We start from the raw sequence: 23,405 nt of genomic DNA, 5'->3' as shown, positions 1-23,405 counted from the left end.
TCAAGCATTTCAGGCCAAAGCAAAGTGCTGTTATTTGGGTTTATCTGACCACAAGAAAATATTCTCTTTTTGGAAAATCTGAAATTAGTATTTAGAAGTACTTCTAAAAAATTCTGATACTTAAAAAAATGGGGTTTTCCCACTGAAATTAGTGTGCTAACGAGAAGAAATACAGTGATGTCATGGGTTGCTAGCAAGGACATTATTAGTAGCATCCAAACCTTTCTGTCATGCAATTTTTAATCTGCCTTTGGCCCAGCTCTCCTGGACAAAAGGAAGAGTACAAGTAAAAAAAAACCCTCTCAAGAATTAAAACTTCTTCATGTCTGAAGTGCCTGATCACAGACCATTTTTACTCCCTAAAGCATCAACCATCCCTGCAGCAGCACAAGCATGAACAAATATAAACCCTAACTCAGTCACACAACTGAGAGAAAAATGTTGAACATCTTTGTGCTGTTAAGAGTGACAATACAGCTGAGATCAGAAGAATGACAGGACAGAGTCTGTGCTAAGGAACATCCTCACCAGTCAGCATTATGTATCATTTGAACTGTTAGGTTTCTCCCTCCAAAATCTGATAATATGGAATACCTTATGGGGCCCTAGTGACTCAATGCTTAGCTGAGAGAGTAGGAATATCCAGGTCTATAGTTCACCAATGAAAAAGAAATAAGGCAGGGGAAAAAAAGCTAATTTGTGACATTATTTTCTGAGCAAAGGTATAGTAAGTGGCTTTGATGCTACCCATATTCTCACACTGTTTCATCTAAACATTTCTTGATGCTTTACATTGGCAATGAATACATCAGGGCTGGCTAAGGAACAACATGCAAACAGCTACAAGCACAACCCATTCCTGCTACACCACATAGTTCAGTCCCTTCGGTGCTCCCCATACCTCATAGTCTTGCAGGTCTTGCTCTAAACAAAGAGCTTTTTTCAGAGCAGAAGCCACAAACTTCCTGCGTTTCTGCAGGAAATGTTTCTCCTCCATACACAGATCAAACTCCAAGCGAACATCTAAGTTTCTTGGCCTCAAATAAAATCCAAGGTTAAATAGAATGTGCATGATCTCTTACAATTAATGTCTGGACGTCTGCTTAGAAGTTGCAAATTCTACTATTCAGCTTACAAAAGCTGATGATATAGACAAGGTGGAGAAAAGACTGAGAAAATTAAAAAGTTGTAAGATCTTACAGAAAAAAAACCCCAAGAAATACTGTTTGTTGCTATACTGATTCTCAAGAAGTGTCTAACATAAATACTGCAGTACGCATACAGATACTATAAACAGTGGAATTTTTAGGATTTGTAGCTTAAAGACCTTCAGGTTTTATAAATATAAGTACTCTGGATTCTCTGTGAGTAAGGGAATTATAAACATATTATAGAGGAATGTATAAACACATATTTTTCTAAAATCATAGTTCCATTTATTTTGAAGCCAGAAAAAATTATTCTCCCCATCTAAACTGAAGTCCTGCATAGCACCATAACAGGAAATATCACCAAGCACAGTTAAAAATGTTCACCTTCTAGACATGGCTAACTAAGGCAGGATAAAATGGAGTAAATACAGTAATTGACTAAATATTTTATCTCTTAGTTACAGAAAGTAAGAAGGCAAAAAAAAAGCTGGGTAGCATCTTTTTTTCACAACCGCAAAATCCAAAGACAGAGTTTCTTACCAGTCATTTGACTTCACATATAAATTGATTGTTTCATCCTAGAAAAAAACCACAATGTAAGCACTGCAGAGGATTCTATGTCCTTTCCTTTCCTCTTAGTCAACTTTGCAACCCTTCATTTTTCCTAAGAGCCATGTTGGAGCCACAGAACCATAACAATCAGAAAATCCAACCCATTTTTAAAACTTACCCAAGTCCACTTTAATTTCTTTAAATTGTTTCATACTAAAGATAAATAGAGCAATATACAGTAAAAAACAGCACTAGCTCTGCCAATGTGTTCTTTCTTGCCTCATCATTTGTATTTGCTCTGACCTGCATTAGTCCCTTATGGTCACAGAAATACCTCTCAAATGTTTGTGGTTTTTGGTTGTGTTTGGTTCACATGAAATACACAGATCCATAACTTTCTCTGTGGGGAATGTATGGGCACTAGCAGTTGCAAAGCTAAACTCTTACTTCACACTGATCTAGTTAACTCATGATCATTTATCATTGATCCATAGAGTCACATTTATTCTAAAAATTTGGTGTCAATCACCTTTGTTACTGCTACTGTCTCTTTGAAGGGAAGTGAATCCAGAGGAATGGTGAGAGACACATGGCAGTCTTTATTTTTCTCTTCACCTGAGGTACACTGAAAAATAAATTATAATGTAGAAAAATATTGAATGCATACACTACTAAAAAGTACAGTCACCAAATAATTTTTTTAAAAATAGGTTCACTCTCCAGCAGTTTCCAAGTTGATATCTAATATTTAGACATCTTAGGGAGTACAATGCTCTTCCAGAGCAGAAGATCATGAAAGATGGCTTCTAATTAAAAATACGAATTCCTTCCATTTGCCTCAGTCAAGTATGGAAAAACCTTGAGTTGACTTTGTTTACTCAAGCCAATGATCACATACCGAGAAGAAAGAAGGCTTCTCAGGTAGAGCCATGCAGAGCTCTGACAAGTTATATTTAATGTAATGGAAGTCCAGGGGTTCCAAAGTTTGCTGGGAAGAGCCCAGAAACAGGGTTTGGCTGTCCTCGTAGGAACCCTTCACTGAAAATAAGAAGTCCTTTTCTAAAAAAAAAAAAAAAAAAAGCGTAACAGAAATTAAATATTATGATCTCAAAAGTAGAACATTTAATGGTTATTCTGAAGCTGCCATTTTAATTTACAAAACATTCAACAATGCTTAAAATCTCCTTGACACTCTTTATCCACCCAGAGAACAGGAGAAGGAGAAGAAGGAGAAGGAGAAGGAGGAAGAAACCAAGAAAATAAAAAGAGAAAACAGCTTCTAGAACAACAGTAGTTGTTTTAAAAACTCAGACATGCAAGAATGTTGGGCCAAATGTAAATATTGAGATAGAAATATATGTTTACTTCTATTTAACAGCACTAAGATGATTCATTACCACTGCAATCATTCACTCTATTTTCAAAGTCTAGGTTTTATAGCTAGTTAGCATGTATACACACTACAATTTTTGGTTCTATGATCCTGTGTGTACTCCTAACCACCCAGTTCCGGTGCTCTGATTGCAAGAATAAAACAGAAAAATTACCACCTAAGAAAATGACAGAAGAAAAGGAGAAATTTTCAGTTTACCATAAAATGAGATCTTTTGTTTCTAGTTTAAAATCTAACCTGAAGGTTTTTTCTTCGTCCATCTATTGTCAACCAGGACTTGCAAGCAGGAAATTTCACGAGACTGTGGCAGGGATGAATGGTGAGAGAATTAAGTATACAAAACATGCCACGTATGAATCACTTCAGTGCTACCTGTCTCTGGTCCCCTGAGTCCCTGCGGTCTGGAAAATTGCCCACCTTGTGTTTGTTAGGCTGATAAGAGAAAGATACTGACACTCAGAAGATCTGCCAGCTTTCAGCTAAAAGAAAAACGGCTGTGGCACTGTGGTACATCCACAGGGATGGGGGTAAGAACAGGGAGGAAATAACAGGGGAGGGTAAGGGATTGTTCTGAGGCCTCCTGAGGGTAGACTGATGGGCTACCCAAATCACAGGGCTGTCCTCATAGCCCTGCTTTGTTAAGGTTAGACAGCCAAGTGCCACCTTCTCTAAATAGTGAGTTAAGGGCGGTCAAGAAAGCAACTTCCGTATCATCCTATGGAGGTGGAGAAAACAGGATGGTCCTGAGGGGGGCCCAAGAGAAGTCCTCAGAATGACATAGACACAGTAAGTCAATGAAAGAGCTTTGTCAAGGTTTTGTCAAGACGCTTGCTGTCAGCTGCTGGTGGTGGTCACGTCTCTGGATATCCCAATGACTGTGTTCACTCTTTCCTAATACATCCTCCCACAGGGAGCAGCACAACAGGGTGGCTGCTGGTGTCCAACCCCCTCCATCATCCTCCCCTTTAGCCCTGCCTGCAGTGAGGTGTTGGGGCACCTGTCAGACTCACCAATCCCATCACTAGCATGAAAATGAACATAGAAGAGAAATAGTTTAAAATTACCACTAATACACCATTAGTGACAAGCTTTTCGGGAGGGACTGGACTGAAAGAGAGGGAAAAAAAGTGCAATTAGAAGTAATACAACCTAAATACATCTTGTATGATGTGTTAGAAGAACATCAAGGAATAACACTTTCCTTAAAGATTGCCTTGTCCATCATAGTCTCAAATTTTCAGATTTTTTAATTTTGGGAGACATCTGAGATGTGGATTACTTGATTTTTAATGGTAGTGGTAAGCAACAGTAGTAATAAGCACAGTGGCTGCAATTCTTATCATCCGTTTCTGTCTTCCAGCAAATAATGACATAAGTTAGTATCCAGGATGATTCTTTGTAGATAAGAAACATAATGTTCTAACCAATACACAACTAACTTGTTGGACAACAGCTGTTGTGGTGAAGCTGAGCATTTTAAACTATATAAACTAGACAGTTCTTTGGTCCCATGTGGGTTTTACTCACATGCTTTCCGATGCAAACTCAACCTCCAGAACCTCTTGTGTCTGTAGAAGATCAATTCATTATAAGCATTTGAATGAATTTTCTTTCTCACTGCCTGCAGTTGTCAATGATTATTCTGGATCATGAAACAGCCCTTAAAAAAAAATTCCCTCCTGCTCTAGGGTATGCTTAGCTGAGTGAAACCAATTGAGTTAGATTTAGTTTGGAAAGTGTTCTTCCTCCATCACTGACCCCAAGTCCCCAGTCTGACTGTACTTCTCCACTTTGGTGAATAAGGTTTGGACGGTATTTTACAGGATACATGTGGTGCAAACCAAAAGGGAATAAACCCTCCCACCTACAATTGCTATACAAGAATACCAATTTTTTTTCCTTCCTGTGGCCAAGGAAGACGTATTCCTTACCTTTGGATTTAGCTGAAAGGTCAAGTGAACAATTTCTCCAAGCTGGATTTTAGCAACATCAAAGAGGACAGTGAAAAGGAGTTCGTCTTTAATGACTTCATTTTCATCATAGACTTTTAGCTCAAGAATATTCTGTGAACAGAAGCATAGTATTAGAAACATTTCTATTTTGAGACCTTAGGGAGGCACAAGATAACATGTTCAACATGTTAAGGAAGACATAAAAAGGATGGGGAGAAGTGAGAAAGTATGCAAAACCTTCTCATCCACACAGAGATTAAGAAAGATATTCTCAACCTAACATTTTTGGATTTGCTGCCGATTTCCCCTTGCAGATTAATTTAAATCACAAAGGCTAGTAAAATCATTAAATATTTAGCTCCCATAATGAAAAAATTATTTGACTTCTAATTTGCTTTGAGGTCACCAATTTTCCCTGAATTGTAGGAAATCATTTAGTGGTCAGGACTTCATTGCTATAGCATAGCTATATACCCCCAAACTCTGGATATAAGAAGTGATTACAATGCACTAAGGAAATGCCATATAACTAACTGCATGGTTGCATAACAATATCCTGTAAATTATTGAATAGATCATGTGGAGATAATTATCATGGAATAGACAGAAATTGATATGGTTATGTTAAAATGGAGACAAAAGGCAAAAAAAGCAGCAGAATAAAGGCCTATTTCCATCAGATTATACACCACATCTCTCAGTCTCTTCTTTCTTCCTCCCTTTGTATAAATCTCCTCCTCTCTCTCCTGTGTCACCTGCTTGTTTGTACGGACAGGAGGGATAACAGCCCCTGCTGTACCTAGTTGGTAGCTGTGTATGGGCTGGCTCAGAGGTGTCTCTCAGAGTGTTGAGCAAATTAGCATTAACAGCTCTTTTCTCAGCGGAGAGACAATTCAGGCCTCTCTCCACACATTCAGCAGCTCAAGTCACGTGAATTACATGGACCTCATGTTTCAGAGATTCTTACTTATACCTTAGATTTAAATGAAACTTGCTAAGAGGTTCAATGCTTATTAAAGACACAGACAGGCACATATTCTGACACAAACACGTGCACAAATAAGAGTGAGCATGGGAGTTTTGCCTCCTTAAAAGTTCATAAGTAATAACAGGGAGGTCCATAACTAAATCTGATAAGTAATTGAATATACAGATACACTGGAAGAAAGATGATCTGGTTTTCAATTTTGACATCTATCATTTAGATAAGAAACCAGGAGGTGAGAAATGGCAAGATGTAGTGGACGTGAGTCTGCAGTTTCCTACCCTTTAAGGTCATATATGTAAATGCATCACACCATGCTTCAGATGGAAAATCAATTCTGTTTGGGGCTGACAGGGTCGGCACTGGGTTCCTGCCCACCGTGCTTGCTAAGAGAAACATGGACAATAAGCAGAGAAAAGCAGTCACAGCAATTTGGATTACAGACCAGCCATAAACAGCTTGCAAGGGTTATGGAAGGTGATGGAGAAGATATGCTTAAATTAAGCAGTTTGAAGAAGGCAGGGTTATACTGAAGACTCGATCACTGTTCCTGACTGTGATATGGCAACATATTGTCCTTATTTGGCTAAAATGGCTGACATTTTCTTAGTGACTGGCTGATTTAAAGTCTCTCAGTGACTCCTAGCTAGCCAGGAAGGGCATGCACAGCCTGCTGGCTGGCTAAGGGAGGTGCCTGCACTGCTGAGGTGCTGTGTGGGAAGCAGCCAGGCTCTCTGGGCAGTTCACCGTTTCCATTTGTTCCTGACAGAGAGTATGAGGGCAGAAACACTGGGAGCAAGGTGCCAAGCACAGCCAGCCATCATCAGGGCTGTGTGCCATGAATTCTGGGCAAGGTGGCCCTCCTGGAACTGGGGAGCACTCCCCACAGAAATCTTACCTCACTGACTGCTTTGTCATTCATCAAAACAGATGCCTTTCAGTAAACACACCCATCCCTGATGAGAACCAGCCCAACACATGCAAACAAGATTTTCTTTTCCACAGTGACAGTGTACTATATGATTTTACTAAGATCTAGCTCCCCTGATTTAGGAAGATGAATACCTCAACTGTAGATGAGGAGAAAATAACCTGGCCAGCACTCTCTGGCTCTGCTTGGAGAGTAACGAGCAGAGCAACTGAGGCGTGTGCAGTGAAGCCTGTGAGAGCCTTAACTTGGTCTGCTGAACCAAGACAGCAGACATGACAGAGCACTTTGGTTGTATCAAATACCCAGGATCCATCCTGTGCAGCCCACACTGAAGCCACCCACAGCAACCACCACCATGCTGACATTACCACACACTGAAAAGTATTGAGACTAATGTCTCATATCTTGTCTCTTGCTGCAAAATTACTACAAAGTAAATGTAAGGTCTTCCCAAATATTACTCTGTGAAGGACTAGATCAAGCAGCTTCCTGAGACCAAATGTTTTTTAAAGCTGTTACTTGTACTGCAGCTGTGAAAGACCTGTCAGCCACAAAACACTGCAAGGAGTAGGTGTTCTGGTCCAAGAGTTGCAGTTCAGTGGGTGTTTCTTCCGATGCCGCAATGCTTGTCCCTTGCCTTTCACCTCCCTGATAAACCTACAGGGCTCAGTGAAATTGTACATCACTGATATTTTGGAAGAAAGTGGAATTTTTTTAAGATCTGCAGGGAAAGCATTGGGTGTGGGCCACACATAGGCAGGAGTGTTAAAGCCAAATGCTGTACCAAACAGCACCAATACCACCTAACTCTGTGGAAGTAAGCCTGAGAATGTATATCATGGGCAACTTCTGCAGGCAAAGGTAAGAGGCATTGTTCACTGGAGCCCCTGTGGTGTAGAAACACTTTAAGCTATTCTGAATACTCTTTTGAAGGAGTTTATCGATGCTCAAGACAGCTGCGGGACTGGCCTGCTGATTTGAGTACTTGACAGATATGGTCTCGTCCTGCTACACCACGAGCACTAGGAAATGAAAGGTCCAAGATAGAAAAACAAAGTTTGATTGTCTCAGGTGGCTTACTTGGCCTATCACTGATCTTTGTGGACTCATAGATTCTGATGTTGATGCTGTCTTTCAGAGGGAGCTGATAGTAAGTCATGCAAATCTTCTTAGCTTCTAACATTTGTCATCATGGTAAGAGTTCAGCTGGTCTTTTTTTTGCAAACTTTACTTGTTGTTTTGCAATTTTGTTTCAGTGAAGGTCATTCCAAAGGAATAGTAAAAATGTATGGTTTACTCTGAAATTCTCACCTTTGCTCTCAAAAAGCAGTGATTTCAAGACAAAAAGGAGAAAAAGTGAAAAGTGATAGAATGTTGGATGAATAGTTGTGAAATATCTTGGCTATCTTTTATATATCAGGAAGTAAAATTTAATTTTGCTTGCTGCATAGTGCTTCACATCTGCTTATCCATATCTTTGTAATCCCTCACACATTTACTTTTATTGCACCCTACACATCAACCACAGAATGAGATCTCTGTATAATAATACAAATGCACTCTGCATCTTACTTTTACTTGGCTTTGTATCCTGAAGCAAAATGTTTCATTCCACACTGGATCTTTGCAGTTCTTGACAGTTTTGGTCCGGACAGTCTCAGCGGAAGCAGTGGGCAAGGACAGGCTTACGTAGCAATCAGTTTGACTAACTGTATTTGGAAAGATACATTGTAAGTAACAAATTACTAGAGTGTAGTAAAAATTAGAGTGTAGCCTTAGAGTGCTATATAGACAGCAAAATGCAAAAAAGGAGATATTGGGTTTTTTGCTTTTCTTACAAATCCTTATTTAATAACATTCTTTACTATTTGTTCCTTCCTGCATGTGGAAGATCTGGTTTCTTGAGTCTGAAAACTCGAAGAAGCTACTCCAATAAAGGCAACTGGTAAGAAAAAAGTATGCAGAGCTAGTTTTGCTTAACAAACCCCATTGCTGGCATGTCCCCTGTTTGTTGCAAATCAATAAATTTCTGTGATGGAGAAGAAAGAAGGTTTACATTTTAAGAGAGTCTTTTTAAAGTGTAAAATGCTAATTTGAGTATTTAGACAACAGGCTAACTTTGTCCTTAGCAGAAGAGCTAAAGGGGGTCTGGGTGTGAAGGACCTTTCCGCCTCTGCCTCCTCATAGCTGTAGCCCAGTCCACGGAATGAGCCCAATGTCTCACCCAATATATGGTCTCATTCCTTCACCATCAACAGATAGGCAAAATTAGTAAAGCACTTCTATCTTACTGATTTAAACTCTGAGCCTTGATAGTGAAGTATCTTCTAGTTTCTGAGAAAGATGTTAATATAACACAAGGTTGCACAGTTGGATACAAGTATGGTGCTAAATCTTCATGAATACACCAGGATTTCTTGGGTGTGGGGGTCCCAGGAACCACTTCCAGCCCTAAGACAGCACAAGTAGCCTTCCAAAAGGATGACCACAGCTCAGCCAGGCACCCCTGTAGGGTGTTGACAAGTTGTCTCTTGGGGATTGCCAGAGTTTTTGGGTGAGAGGCAAGTTGGGCACTTGTATGTCTGTGGAACTATCATTTTGTGTATTAACCTGATAGATGTATTTGGTGACTGGGATTCTCTCCGACACTGCTAAGAAGATGGTGGGTTTTTTTGCAGGGAGCAGTACTGGTCATTTGCTCTTGAGTGCATAAAGGGATTGATGTCTCGCAAACCCATGGTAATAAGCTGAAAGCCTGAAAATACAAGAGTGGTGGGACTTGCTCTCACTCCACAGTCATTCACCCTTTCCAGACCTCCTATTTGGAGTAATTCAGAAGAATTACTTCCTCAGTCCTTCAGTCCTGCACACTGTCTGCAAGTTTTTTTTGAACAACGGACAACTTTTTTCTGCTGGGCAGCTGCAGCTGTCTCTAGTATCTTCAGCTCTAAGAACTTGTTTTGTAATCACAGAAAACATGTCAGATTTGGGTGTAATAACAGGCAGTTTGGTACAGTGGGATACATGCCAAGAGGTAGCATGATCAAATGAATAACCTGCTGGAAAAGATGTAATGATACGTTGGCTTCAGTCACAGCTATATGACAGACTGCTAAGTCACTCTGTGCAATTGCTTCAATTGAAATTTATCTTGCTTCTCTATCTGCATTTCCCCATCAATAAAACAGTGATAATGATCCTTTCCTCTTTTGTAATATGCTTTGACATCCCATGATTAAAAGCATTATAAAAAAAACCTACTATCATTAATATTTCCACATGACCCACAAGAAGACTGCCTTATCAGGAACTATGTTATTCTTCTTCTAACAGCTCTCTTGGCTCTCATTCCACACTTTCTTTCAAGTTGTGGTGTAACCCATGTGACAATGAATAGGTGTTGCTTAAAGCAATTTGTGCAATTAGTTTGTATATGATTTATCTTTCAAGTCTTCTGATGCTGCCTGAACATGAAACATCTTCCAGTTTTTCAGCATGCATTCAATAGTTTCCCCCTTACTGTCTATACCAGGAAAGAAATGACTTTGACATCGCAAGTGTAGATACTTATAATCCTGGTAAGTAATGCTGGGATATTTTCAGACTTATTAGTGCAATTTTAAAAAGCAGAATATGTGCAATGTACCTGTGGATAACAATATATTGGTAAAGTACGTTATAAAATAATCTATTTATCTCTCTGCCCACAATATTTCTACAATTCTTCCATTGATTTTCAACATTTGACAAAAAGATAATATTAACTGCATAGTTACTTCCTCAGATGGTGCCAGAGAAAAAGATAAGAGTGAGAATATCTGTTTCTTCAGCAGCTGTACCTGTCAGTTACAGACCACTGATACATGCATAGTTTGGAGAATTTATTCATTGATAGTCTGGGATATGTCTTTGTTGTACATTCAAGCTACGAATCCTGATTTAGAAGACAGGCATTTGATATTTTCAGAGTATTAAAGAAGCTCTAAACATCTGACTCAAAATCTTATATCTAGATAGAGCTGTGGTGGGATCTCTGTTCAATCCTACATCCTCTCTGAGCACAATACACTTATAGCCATCTTGAAAAGTTATGCTAGTCTTTAACAAGACTGTTTATCTTTAACAACAGCAAAAACAAAGTCCCTCAACCTGATGAACCATACGTAAAGCCAGCTTAGTTAGCAACCACAAAACCTCAGTCTCAACATAGCCCAAGACAAGAATGTAAATAGAACAGAATAGAAACATTTAGGTTGGAAGGGAACTTTAAGATCATCAAGTCCAACTATAGACCTAAAACCACGAAGCCCACCACTAAGCCAAGACCATAAGCACCACATCTACTTATCTTTTAAGCCCCTCCTTCCACCACCACCCTGAACAGGCTCTTCCAATGCTTGATAATCCTTTCAGTGAATAAAATTCTCCTAATATACTGTCTAAACCTCCCCTGATGCAACTTGAGACCAACAGACGCAGACAGAGACAAAGATATTTGAATCCAGATATAAGCGATCACAGCCAGGTCACCATATGAAGAGTAACAAATTATGCCCCAGAACAACAATGTTGCAGGACTTATTTGGTAACTTACATATATAGCACAGATTTAGATAAATTTTGGACCAGATCTTAAATACGTGATGTTAAATGTAAATGCAGGTGATGGCATTTGTCACTGTGATCTTTTTGCATTCACTCCCAGGCCTGGACAGGAACAAGTAAATGCATGCTCACTGTCTTTCATTTTCCAGTTTGCTAATGCAACAACAACATCTGTCAAATAACATGGTAATAGTTAGTTCTATAATGTCCAAATGATTGATACAAAGAGGATAATGATCGGTGGCTCTGTATGGCCAGAGGGAAATAAATAAAGATAAATATTAGGGAAACTTCTCCAGCTCTAACAAGTTTAACTCAAGCGGGAGAGATTTCAGAGGGTGCTGGTATCCAGATATGTATCAAAGACTGAAAGACAAGGTAAATTTGATCCTGCTTCAGCAGAAGAGGACCAGTCCAGGTGAACCCACAAGGTGTCATATGGAATTGCAGCCACATGATGCCCATGTTTATGCTGGAAGGAATAAACAGGATAACTGTGTCATGTCAATTACATTGCATGGAAACCAACTAACCAGTCTTCGTGCCAACCTTGACTGTCAGGTGAGGAAGTGACAGGACATCCTTATACTGTACTGTACATGAGCCCAAGAGATTGATTCTCAGATATCTGGGCGCTGTCTCCAAAACAATGGCAAGTCTCCATCTTTGACGCATATAAAGTAAGACTGTAAGTTCATTGAAAAAGCTGCCACCTTTCCTTTCCAGATACACACAGTATTCAAGTAACAAGGCCTAGAGTCTCCAGGGACCATCGCAATATAATCATCAATAAGAAACAATGAAAAAGCAACTCAATGTAATGTAGATATGCCCACAGATAGCAGTGCTACAGCTTCTCCTATCTACCTCAACTTCTCCATGAAGAAACAAGGGCTAAATTTTGTTACCTAAGTGGCATTGTGGGTACAGATAGCTGTTCTCAGAAAATTTGTACAAGCTAACAGAGGCATAGATACCATTAGATCACCCTTACATAGTTTTGGTAAAATGGAAATTATATATTTCCATAGGTAAATATGTTTTTTGACTTTCCATAAGCATTGCCACTATTTCACTCTTCCCAATTCCAGAATGTCGCCAGCAGGAACTAAAAACCACTTATTTTTGGCCAAGAGGTATTACTAAAAGGTCAGAATTCCTGTGTTCCACCTCAGATCCTCTTGCAGTGATATGTGGTGCAATCTCACACATACCAACGGAAAATGTTTTTTAGGAAATTCTTCCATTTCCATTTAAAAATAAAGTAGCAGAAAACTAGGTCTTGGCCAGATATTGACACTGTCAATGTAAACACTGTGTGTAGTTAGAACACAAGAGAAGCACTGATAGTCCATAAGAGTTTACTGTAGATTCTGTACACATAAATAAAAATAGATAATTGTAGATGTTCTTTAGTTTTTATAGTGGGAACGGAAGAGCTATGGCAGGAAAATGACATGGAAATAATAGGCACATTGTTATTACTAAGTAACAAAAGTAGAGTGTAATAAGACACCTCATTCCACCATCATGAAACCATTCATAATGGTTTGCAGCAGCCACTATGAAGGTGAATACATCAATGCTGATGACTTAACTTGGTAAGTAAAATTCCATAACATACTGTAACAGCCCACTGAAAGTAGAAGTGTTTACACTACAAAGTAAATGGGTCTTGCCAATGTGTGTTTTGCTTTTGGCAACCAAGTCTTCACATTTTATAGGTCTTTTCCACAAACATGTCACCATCAGTTTCTTTCATGACAAAGTAAGCCACAGATAATCACAGAGCCTCCAGACTGTCTTTTATCACAATGCTACAGCTAATCCTATTTTCACGGTGAAATTAAATGAGCTTATGTTCTAACTGGAGTCCTCTAGAAATCCCAACTGTGCTAGAAGTCTGCAGCAACTTTCCTGTGAGTGAAAATGAATGAAAGCATTAAGAACAGATTTATTTGCTTTACAATGAACTTTTATAACCAAGACCCCTTTTATCTAGTTTTCATTCTTGAACTGAAAGGAAACTCTTTTTAGAAAAGAGTAGTCAAGATTGGTCCTGAACAAACAGGAAAAGATGAATCCCTCTGCCAGGCAGACATTCAATAATATTGCAAATTTAACAGCAGAATACAATGAAAGCACCAGCACCAACATTTGTGAGTGAATCTTACTTTTAATCTTCACCGGCTACTACTGATGCACTACTTTATTGGTTCCTGCTGAGGATACTGTCATGCATAGAGCCCAAGAAAGAAGTTACAGTCTCACATGGACACTCTAGTGTGTCTTTTCAGCAGTGCGGATTATCACAGACATGTTAAACCTAGCCTTTCTGCTTTACATTGGCCTCCCACAAACAGCAAATCACAGCTGCGTTCTTGGTCCTTATCCACAAGGTAATCAAAGTCCTCAGTTCAGCAAAAAGTCTGCCTGAAGCTCCCCTCTGGAGACCATCACTGATAAAGGTCCTCAAGCTCTCTAAATCTTGCCTATGGGCAGGGCTTTCTCTGACACTGCTCTGAGTGAATGCTCAGAATGAATCTCCGTGGGGTCTAAGGCATATGCCTTATCACACTGTGCTTTTAGTGTACAGCTCACCTCAGCAGCACTCATCCAGGTGTGTGTGAAAGAGCACTAAGAGAGCGCAGATGCACAAAGTAAAAGAGTACAGGGAAAGAATGAATCACTGATTACAGATGTTAGTCACACTGTTAAAAGCATAACCGGATGAGTTGCAGATACTGCTGTCTTGATGAAACCAGAACAAGGACAGGACTGCAGTGTGCAAGAAAATCTTTTGGGAATCGTTGAGCAAAAAAGTATTTAAATGTAGTTTTCACAATAAAGTACCAAAGATGAGAAGTTGTACTTTCTTCTCCTCATCAAAGGAATACTTCAAAAATACTAAAGCAAGCCCTGCAATAAGTAAATGTCTGCGTCAACCTTCACATGCATTATGACTTCTTCGAATGTCCCACATGACCACTGTAAACACAGATCAAAACCACAAAGGTACAATAACTTTTAACAAGGTAGAGGAGACTGTGAGCATGAGGAAAACTAATGCTTATCATAGTTTAGTAAGTGGTTAGAAGGTGTTACACAGTGCAGCATAAAGAAGTTTGCAGACATAGAAATTCTGTTCAGAAATCAGAGCACATACTTCATCTTCATTATCTGTTAACAACTGTTGAAGTTGCTTACACATGTTTGAAAGAAACCACATGCTAGTCTTGTGCTGCTCATGTTATTTATTAGCACAGAACTTAATGAAATATGTCTCAACTCTTGCAGAAACATCCATCCAGATCTGCTGGGACTTTCCAAGTGCAAACTAGAAAGTCACATTCTGAGCAGAGTCTGCCACTACCTTTTAACTCTGCAAGACAAATGGCAGATGAGGAGTGAAGGGTCACGAATTGTTGTCTGGACCTGTGTCCTCTCAAAGCACCATGTGGTTCTACATTGCTGCATCATCACCTACTCATTCCAGTCTCTCTTCTCCACCCAGGCTTCTCCCCTGTTCATTTCCATTGCCTCCACCCTTTTCAAACCTGTTTTAAAGCAGGTTTTGACACTTTAAAAAATAATAAATCATTTTAAAACCTGTTTAAATTACTTATTAACCAGAAGCCTCCTCTAAATAAGAGGATAATGAAGTCTACTAGGAAGATATAGCACCATAACAAAAAGCTTTAAAGATCATCTCTGTTTAATGAAGGACAACAACTGCAACAGTACCTGTGCTGGTACAGTATTAGAGCATGGTAGCTGTTTTCATATTTGCCTTTCGGACAGAGATGAGCCTATCATTTACCAAAGGTTGTTTACTCCTTATAGCAGTCCTTCAGCCAGTGATCAGTTCATCCTCCTTATGCCCAAGTGGGGCTCCTAATGCCCTTTATTCTCCCCTTACTTTAGAGATGATGAACTAAGGTTTTGAGTTATAGGGGAACATCACACATAATGCCTTCAACTTCCAGAAGAGCTCTCTGTTCTCACACACAGAAGTACACAGAAGCCAGCGTGGCTGCAAGAAGTTCCTTGTCCACCTAAATACAAAAAATTTGATACCTAGCAGCATAGATGCAAATATTTCCAGAGTTGTAAGGAAGTGGCCTGACCAAGATCCCTAAACAAATAATGTATTAATGAACAACTTCATTATAGGTAGCATTATCTTTTATAGTGGCAGCTTACAAAGCAATGAAGGCACAGCACAGGCTTTTTATCTCCACAACTTTTACCATGTATACAAGACACTGCAACTACATCAACACAATATATACTTTGGTCTACACAATACACTCCATTATGGTGGTTTTGCCTACAATACATTAAAGACTTGAGAAAGGCAAAATTCTCAAAATAATCTTTCAAACTAGAGAATGCGTGATCTGTGGGAAACTAGCTTTTTGCGTGTGATTACATGGCAGCAATGAACAGAGGAAGAGTGGGAGTAGAGTTGGGTATCATGATATTTATCTGGATAAAACCAAACAGAAGATTGAATGAAAAGGTACAGAGGTTGTTATCAATTGCAATTTTGAATTTTATTCACATGATATTCATTGAGACTATCCATTAATTTTTTACTTTTATTATGTGTTTATGACTTAATTATTATAAACATCAGTTAAGACTAGGCCTACATTTTGACAGGTATCTTAGTAGCTATGCAGTTAGCTCTTGATCTTGATATAGCAACTTACAATTACAGAAATAAAAATCCTGCTTCAGGATATGACATCACTGGGAGGAGCTTCTGTTGATTAACAGTTGTTTTTCTATCTGTTTGTTTCTGTCTCTTAACCAGTGAGGAAATCCTTGTTTACAGGCCCTGTTGCAACTTGACAGCCATCTACATAACTACTTCTTCATCCTTGTGCATAATCCTATTGCCAACTCTTTGTCCTGGACTGCTTTTAGGATTTCTCTCACTAAGGCAAAAATGGGATGGGAGAGAATTTGATCTGATCCAGCACAACTATTCTCACATCCCTGTACACTGGAATGGGGATGCAAGAACATGGAGAACCCAAGGACCTCAGCTTCTGGCTCTCGTTCTTGATGCTGCCGATGGCTTCCTATTTCACTAGTGCCTCAAGCTAGCCTGGCTGCATTAAGTGTTCAGACTTTGAGCAACTAGAGACTTCTTTCCAAAATCACCATATACCATCCTATACAGTTGCAGAGAAATAGCACCACCTAGTCAGTGAATTCAGATTTTGCAGAAATTGTGAATGCATTTTTGAAGGTTTGTGAGAGCCGCAAAGCTTTTGCGGTTTTAAAGCAGTAGACAGCTGCAGTCATGCAGTTGTTGATGACATGTTTTCTGTCAGTTTGGGAGTAAGTACAAGGGGATAGTTGTGATTGTGTAAGAGCTAACCCTAGCTAACACACAGAAAAGGCCTTTCCAGGACAGCCTGGAAAGGACCAGCTTTCCTCAAGTAGGCGTTTCTGCTATGTATGCACAGCAAAGAAGAGAAAAAAGAAATGTCCATGTCTATTTAATTAGCGATGTAAGTATATTGACCTCCCCAAGGAATAACAGATATGTAGGCCTAACTAGTTATCTTTATTATCTTCTTAAATGATTGTTGCTACATTCAAGTTACTCTAATAACGTGCAATGAAATGCATAGTTTAGGATTCCCTAGTTTGCTTTCAAACCCTCCACTTTTCTCACTGCCCGTAAATACACTTCAGCCTAAAATCACTTGGAACTTGTTATCAACTACAAAGTGAACTTTGCTGTACATGGCAGATTCAGTCTTCAACGACTGATTTTTTTAACAAGTGCCTTTAGATCTCCTCCTCTGAGGACTGCTTTCATTGTTCAGGTGTTAAATCATCTCTGCACAATATTTTTGTCAAGAATTAAAGGACTGCCACATAAAGGTTCCTACTGCACTTTCACGCTGGTTTTCCAATTGAATTCAATGCTTTTTAACACACTCTCATTTCTTGTGATGCATATCACAACACCTAGCATGGCTCCACAAAAATTAAGTGAGAGAGGATACAGGTGCTGTGCATAAAAAATCTCACTGGCTGTCTACTTATGCCACTAGTAACTTGCTCCTGATTCTCACAAGGAAAATAGAATATGGTGCTCTGCTGCACAATAAAGGCAGTTGGGATGGGAAGTAGACAAGACCAGGTGGTCTTGCCTCTCAGACTTTGGCACTCTGTGTTGCTTCTTGGCTCTTGCCAACAAAGATCTTCCTCCACATCTGGCTTTGGAAGCAAATCTCTAGTGATATAGCTTCATACCTGCAATTAGGCAGTCAAACACCTGCGCAAAATAAAGAGAGAGGATAAAGACTAATAAAAGATAAAGAACTAAGATAACTGGCTATGGATTTGTTGGTTCTTAAGAATGTAAAGACTACCATATTTAATCATTATAAAATACTGAGAAAGAAATAAACATTCCTGTTTTTAAGCCAGAGGCAAGTATTGAGTTATGAAGTCTGTAGGTGGTTATCTTGATGGTATAGACTCTCAGGGCAACTAGGGTATTTTCTTGGGCTGGTATAATTTATGCCAGAAAACAGCTCAGTTGAGATTAAAAAAGACAGAGAGGGAAAAGAACCATTGTTCCATACTTCTCTGAAGACATGCTGCTTTCAAGAAAAGGAAATAGGCCTGTGCTAGGTCCAGGCTGCAGAAATTGAAGAACTGCAAGAATTGAACAGTAATCTCCATGGAGGCAAATACTCTTGCTGGATTCACTTCTTTTTATTTAATATGCAAAGTTTCACATTCACTTCCTCTTCATTGCATTCCTGCCTTGTTCTTTATCTCTGAAGCAGATATTTGAGTTGACCTTCAGCTCTCTTTCTCTTACCCAAGTAACTGCTGACATTTTTCTCTCTTCACTTCCACTTCCACCCATTCCACCAAGTCCCCAGAAACATTTCAATGGTATTGTTTTTGCCTTGGAAGTCTGATATTTCAAATACATTTCAGAAAATATTTGACAGGAAAAAAGCTGTTTGACAATTCAGAGTTACCTGTATGTATTTCTTCTGTCTACAAAAACCAGACAGGTACTGAAGATGATACCAAAGCTTCCATGGTACCCTACAGGTTATGGCAGCCATTCTACATCAATGCTGGCACTTTTGTCAAGAAGCAGAGGTACAACCTGCATCTCAGTGAATCAATAACAGCAGCTGAGAATTAACAGCTTAATTTGTCGAGTGAAACTGGCTCTGAAGCTTGCTAGCAGTTAAGATGCTTTACAGTACACCACAGAAGACCTTTGATATTTCCACTAATAGTAACATTCTGTAAACTGACAAATATTGTTTATACAAAATTGTATTCTAAGAATGGTCCAAATTCAAATATGCAACAATATTTTAGGCAATGGTGACAGTTCATACACAAGTTATAGTGCTTGCTTATAGAAGCAAGCTTTCAGAACTGAACTACTGGGAATCACAAAGAAAAACTGTGATACTTACATGGATCTGCCTTTCTCAGATTTCTCATTCTTATGATTTTCACAAAGAGTGAGCAGCATGGACATTCCTCACTCTACGAAAAATGATAAAGTTATTACCTGCATGAATATTACATTATTTATGCTTCATAAAGCATTCCCTCTCATAAGTTTGTGTTCAATTTTCAAAGCTGTGCAGAAAAATTTGAAGATAAGCTACTTGCATTGCACTGGAAGTCAAAGCTATATTTACGTCGAATTAAAAAAAGAGACAGGAGAAGAGGAAATATTTATCTGTGTATATATATCATTAATGGAAGAAAAAACAGTAAAATAGATAACACAGTAAAATGTTTTTAAATAAAACTAATGCTTACATTACATAACAGGACATTTTAACTTAAAAGAAATCTTTATCAACAATTAAACTCAAAAAACAAGCTAGAAAACACTGAGCATGCATGAGAAACACCTCTGTTAAACATTTATAGATAAAGATAAAATGGCGAAGAGCAAGTATGTTAATGGTTGTGAGGTGTTCAGCTATTGAGGTCAGGAAGAAAAGAATGAGGAGATGCAAAGAACTGCTAGGAAACAGAAACAATTTGTGGTAAAGTGTATCATTACAATGCTGTATATCTCAATATCTTAGCTATGTTCAAAAGCATCCTGACCCAGAGGAAAATGAAACTCTTGTGTGAGTGTGGCACCACCAGCACAAATGTAGCAGAACCTACATGAAAGAAAAAAGCTTAGGAAGAGATATCAATGAAACTTCACCACCCAAACCAGACACCCGATATTTGCAAAGAAGATCACTAGCTGAAAGGTCAAGCACAAAAGGAAAGGCAAATAACTAGACACAATCTAAACAAATTATTAATTCTTGCAGATGTTAGTATGCAAAACTTTAGCTACTGCTTCACTGGAAGTCAATACCAAATCCCTCTCCCACTCCCTGCCAGCAAAATGCTTCCATTAAATCCATTTACGGCATTTATGTCACTTCTTTTTTTTTTTCCATTTAGGAATTGACCCAGCTGAGAAGTTGGATACAAATTCCTCTGTCACTCTTGAATTAAGATAAGTCAACCTTGGTCCATATTTTATGACTCATTCAAAAACAGAAAGGCATATGTAAATGTCTTCTGTCTAAATTTAGGTTCTGGATGGAATAATTCTCCTGCTCCCACCCCTCCATTATCGAGAAGATTTTACTCTTTCTCCTGAGGCTGTTTCAGTGGTTAAGCACAAGGCAAAGAGCAGAGAGGGCAGCCTCGTTCCTTTCTTTAAAGACGTACTTTCTACACAAAGACTATTAGCAGACTCTGTTCATTACTCTCCCCTCCTTTCAGAACCTGAGCCTGTAGATGCTTAGTGTTTCCTTAGTGACCTACCTGTGTATACCGCTACCAGGTGGCTACCAGCACAGCTACCTTGGCACAGCATGTAACTATACTCGTAGCTGGCAGATGCTGCACTGTGGAAGAGTCCAGCTTATACAATGCTTGCATCAAACTACAGATGCAGGCCAAACCCACAGCAAGTTCATGTGAGACACCTCAGAATGCTTTCTGTCCTCCATGTGTATGTCTCACTGTAGCTGACCTTCCCTCTGTTACGAAAAATTCCTTCCACAAGGCAGCCAATATCAATATCAAGCCAATATCAAGTTCTCAGTCATCCTGACAAAGAAGACAATACATACATGAATTTGGACTAACAGGTCCCATGTCCTCTTGTAGGCACCAGAATTCCAGTCACAAACACATCACAGGTCATCTTCAACTTCTAATTACGATCTAAATTCTCGAGTTCTTACCTCATCAGCACTCCAGTACGATCCCATTGTGCTCCCTACTAAATACAAGTCAGATACGGATGTCACTTCACTGTTGGAGGCAAGAGCTGGCAGTGACTCACAAAGTACCTCTGCAGACTTTAAGGCGGCACCTGGTGAGAAGCAAACGCCTTACCCAAGCCCCACCTTCCTGCTTGCCTGAAAGAGAAAGTATGAAGAGAGAAGGGGAGGAAATTTGCTGAGCTTATTTGATAGCTACACACCAGAGGTGTGTTTGGGGGGAAGGCTGCACACACCAAGGTGCCAAGAGTTGTTAGCAATTAAGATAAGGGAGTGACAATGCACAGCCCTTATGCCTATGACCCGGCAGACTAGGCAACGCACAAAACAGAGAAGATAAAAGCAGCTACAGATAGGCTGGAGGAAAATAAGAGTTCTACAGCACCACAATTGACAACAAAAGTGTTGTGGATTAAATAACTTTTAAAAACCTTCTATTTCAACAATTTTTAAGTTTTTTTTCCTTTTCTTGGAGGCAGGGGGCATTGAATTGCTTTCTGGTAGATGTTTCCTCAATTCCATTCATATACTTGTCAGGTGAATATATGTTTTCCTGCTTTCAGAACGCTTTCGCAAACACAAAACTTCTTAGTAAATCAAGACAAAAATAACAAATTCACCAAATGAGGGCATACAAATATTCATTTTAAATGCTAACGTCTATATGCTTTTAAAGTGATGCAGTGTCATCAAATTATGATAGTAAGAATTGCACTTAACTCTTTTCTGGCAGAAAACTGTGCAGCAGCAGATACAAAGGTGAATGGCCCTTGCACAGGTCCAGCTACTTACATGCCCAGATATCTGATATGAAATGACCACTTGAGAACTGCAGGAGGTGATACTATACACTGACAGTACTCATGACCTGTTTTTCCTCTCTACATACACATATCAAGAAAATGCACAATAAAGAGTCGATTCTGGCCTTAAAGCTTTGCACACAATGAATATTACTTTAGTCATCAACCATTTTAGGATTAGGAATCTACAGTCAAAACGTTTCTGATTAAAGAGATGTAAAATGAGACAAGGACATGGATCTATTAGAGTAAGTCCACAGAACAGCCACGAAGATCATTTGAGGGCTGGAGCACCTCCCAGATGAGGACAGTCTGAGAGAGTTGGAGACGTTCAGGCTAGAGAAAAGAAGGTTCTGGGGAGACATTATAGCAACTTTTGAGTATTTAAAGGGGGCCTGCAGGAAAGATGAGAAGGGACACTTTATAAGGGAGTGCAGTGACAAGATGAAGGATAATGAGTTTAAGCTGAAAGAGGGAAGATTTAGATTAGATGTTAGGAGGAAATTTTTTAATGTAAAGGTGGTGAGGCACTGGAACAGGTTACCCAGAGAAGTCATGGATGTCCCATTCCTAGTGGTGTTCAAGGCCAAGCTGGATGAGGCTTTGAGCAACCTGATCTAGTGGAAGGTGTCCCTGCCCATGGCAGGGAATGGAACTGGATGATTTTTAAGGTCCCTTCCAACCCAAACCATTCTATGATGATTCTATGATAATTCTATGATAACAAAGATAACATTTCCATAAATATCCTGTCTGGCAAAAAAAGACCTTCAATCAGACAAGCAGCCTTGGCTATTTATCACCAGACTGCGAAAACTGATCTCAAACTGGCTAAATCTAGACTGATTTATTTGCTTCTGCAGCAGGTGAACTGATGTTTCCTGAGATGTCCCCATGAAAGCCTGACCTGGGAATGAAGGGCTATGGTAGCACCAAGACCACAGAAAATGATGTCTGCCCACAGATTAAAACTAACAAATGAACAAAAATATCCCAGAGTGGAGAAACCAGTAACCTAAACCACCACAACAGTGTCTGAGAATCTACTGTTTCTGGTTTGATAAAGATTATCTGCATCATAAATTCTCACAAAACACATTTAAAAATTGGAGCAGGCTGTAGCAGGGATCCTCAGAGAACTGTTTCTCTTGTCTCTTGTGGGACACCCCCAACTAGATCAGGCTGCCCAAGGCCCATCCAACCTGGCCTTGAACACCTCCAGGGATCGGGCAGCCACAGCTTCCCTGGGCAACCTGTGCCAGTGCCTCACCACCCTCATGGGAAAGAAATTCTTCCTTATGTCTAGTCTAAATCTGCCCCTCTCCAGTTTATACCCATTGCCCCTAACCCTATCACTACAAGCCTTTGTAAACAGTCCCTCCCCAGCTTTCTTGTAGGACCCCTTCAGGTACTTCTCTTCTCCAGGCTGATTAGATACTTTGCTTGACTGACTTGCTATCAGTCAAGAAAAGTATCCGATTTTGACAAAGTGAAAGTCCCCGACAAGGGACAGCAGCTGCGGAGTGGTACAGAACTGGGGTACCTCAGGGAGCCCACAGACTTTACCAAGATGATGCAATACCCAGATCTTTGCAATAACAGAAGCACTCTGACAAATATGATGATACCCTCCCTAGGCATTAAGGATTCAGTCATGATGCCCATTTTGACAGTTCAATTACCTTATTTTGAGCTCATCAGTGGCTTCTCAGGTAA

The 23,405-nt window shown here is 39.5% G+C and overlaps 1 protein-coding gene across 1 annotated transcript in view; it reads right to left on the bottom strand.

Annotated features, from left to right (window-relative positions):
• The window catches only part of LOC138721201 (cytosolic phospholipase A2 epsilon-like), a 31,409-nt gene extending 10,465 nt beyond the window's left edge, over positions 1-20,944 (bottom strand). The window contains exons 1-11 of the mRNA XM_069858048.1: positions 20,848-20,944; positions 19,048-19,120; positions 8,537-8,673; positions 5,028-5,159; positions 4,624-4,664; positions 4,161-4,203; positions 3,334-3,397; positions 2,602-2,762; positions 2,233-2,328; positions 1,692-1,729; positions 902-1,037 (exon numbers count right to left, since the gene is read on the bottom strand). Of these exons, the coding sequence (XP_069714149.1) occupies positions 902-1,037; positions 1,692-1,729; positions 2,233-2,328; positions 2,602-2,762; positions 3,334-3,397; positions 4,161-4,203; positions 4,624-4,664; positions 5,028-5,159; positions 8,537-8,673; positions 19,048-19,120; positions 20,848-20,874 (948 nt within the window). The 5' untranslated portion in view covers positions 20,875-20,944. The remainder of the gene's footprint in view (positions 1-901; positions 1,038-1,691; positions 1,730-2,232; positions 2,329-2,601; positions 2,763-3,333; positions 3,398-4,160; positions 4,204-4,623; positions 4,665-5,027; positions 5,160-8,536; positions 8,674-19,047; positions 19,121-20,847) is intronic.
• Between the last annotated feature and the right edge of the window lie 2,461 nt (positions 20,945-23,405).

This window comes from Phaenicophaeus curvirostris, chromosome 5 (genome assembly GCF_032191515.1).
Source record: "Phaenicophaeus curvirostris isolate KB17595 chromosome 5, BPBGC_Pcur_1.0, whole genome shotgun sequence".
Taxonomy (NCBI): Eukaryota; Metazoa; Chordata; class Aves; order Cuculiformes; family Cuculidae; genus Phaenicophaeus; species Phaenicophaeus curvirostris.
This window is presented reverse-complemented; position numbering and strand designations above follow the sequence as displayed.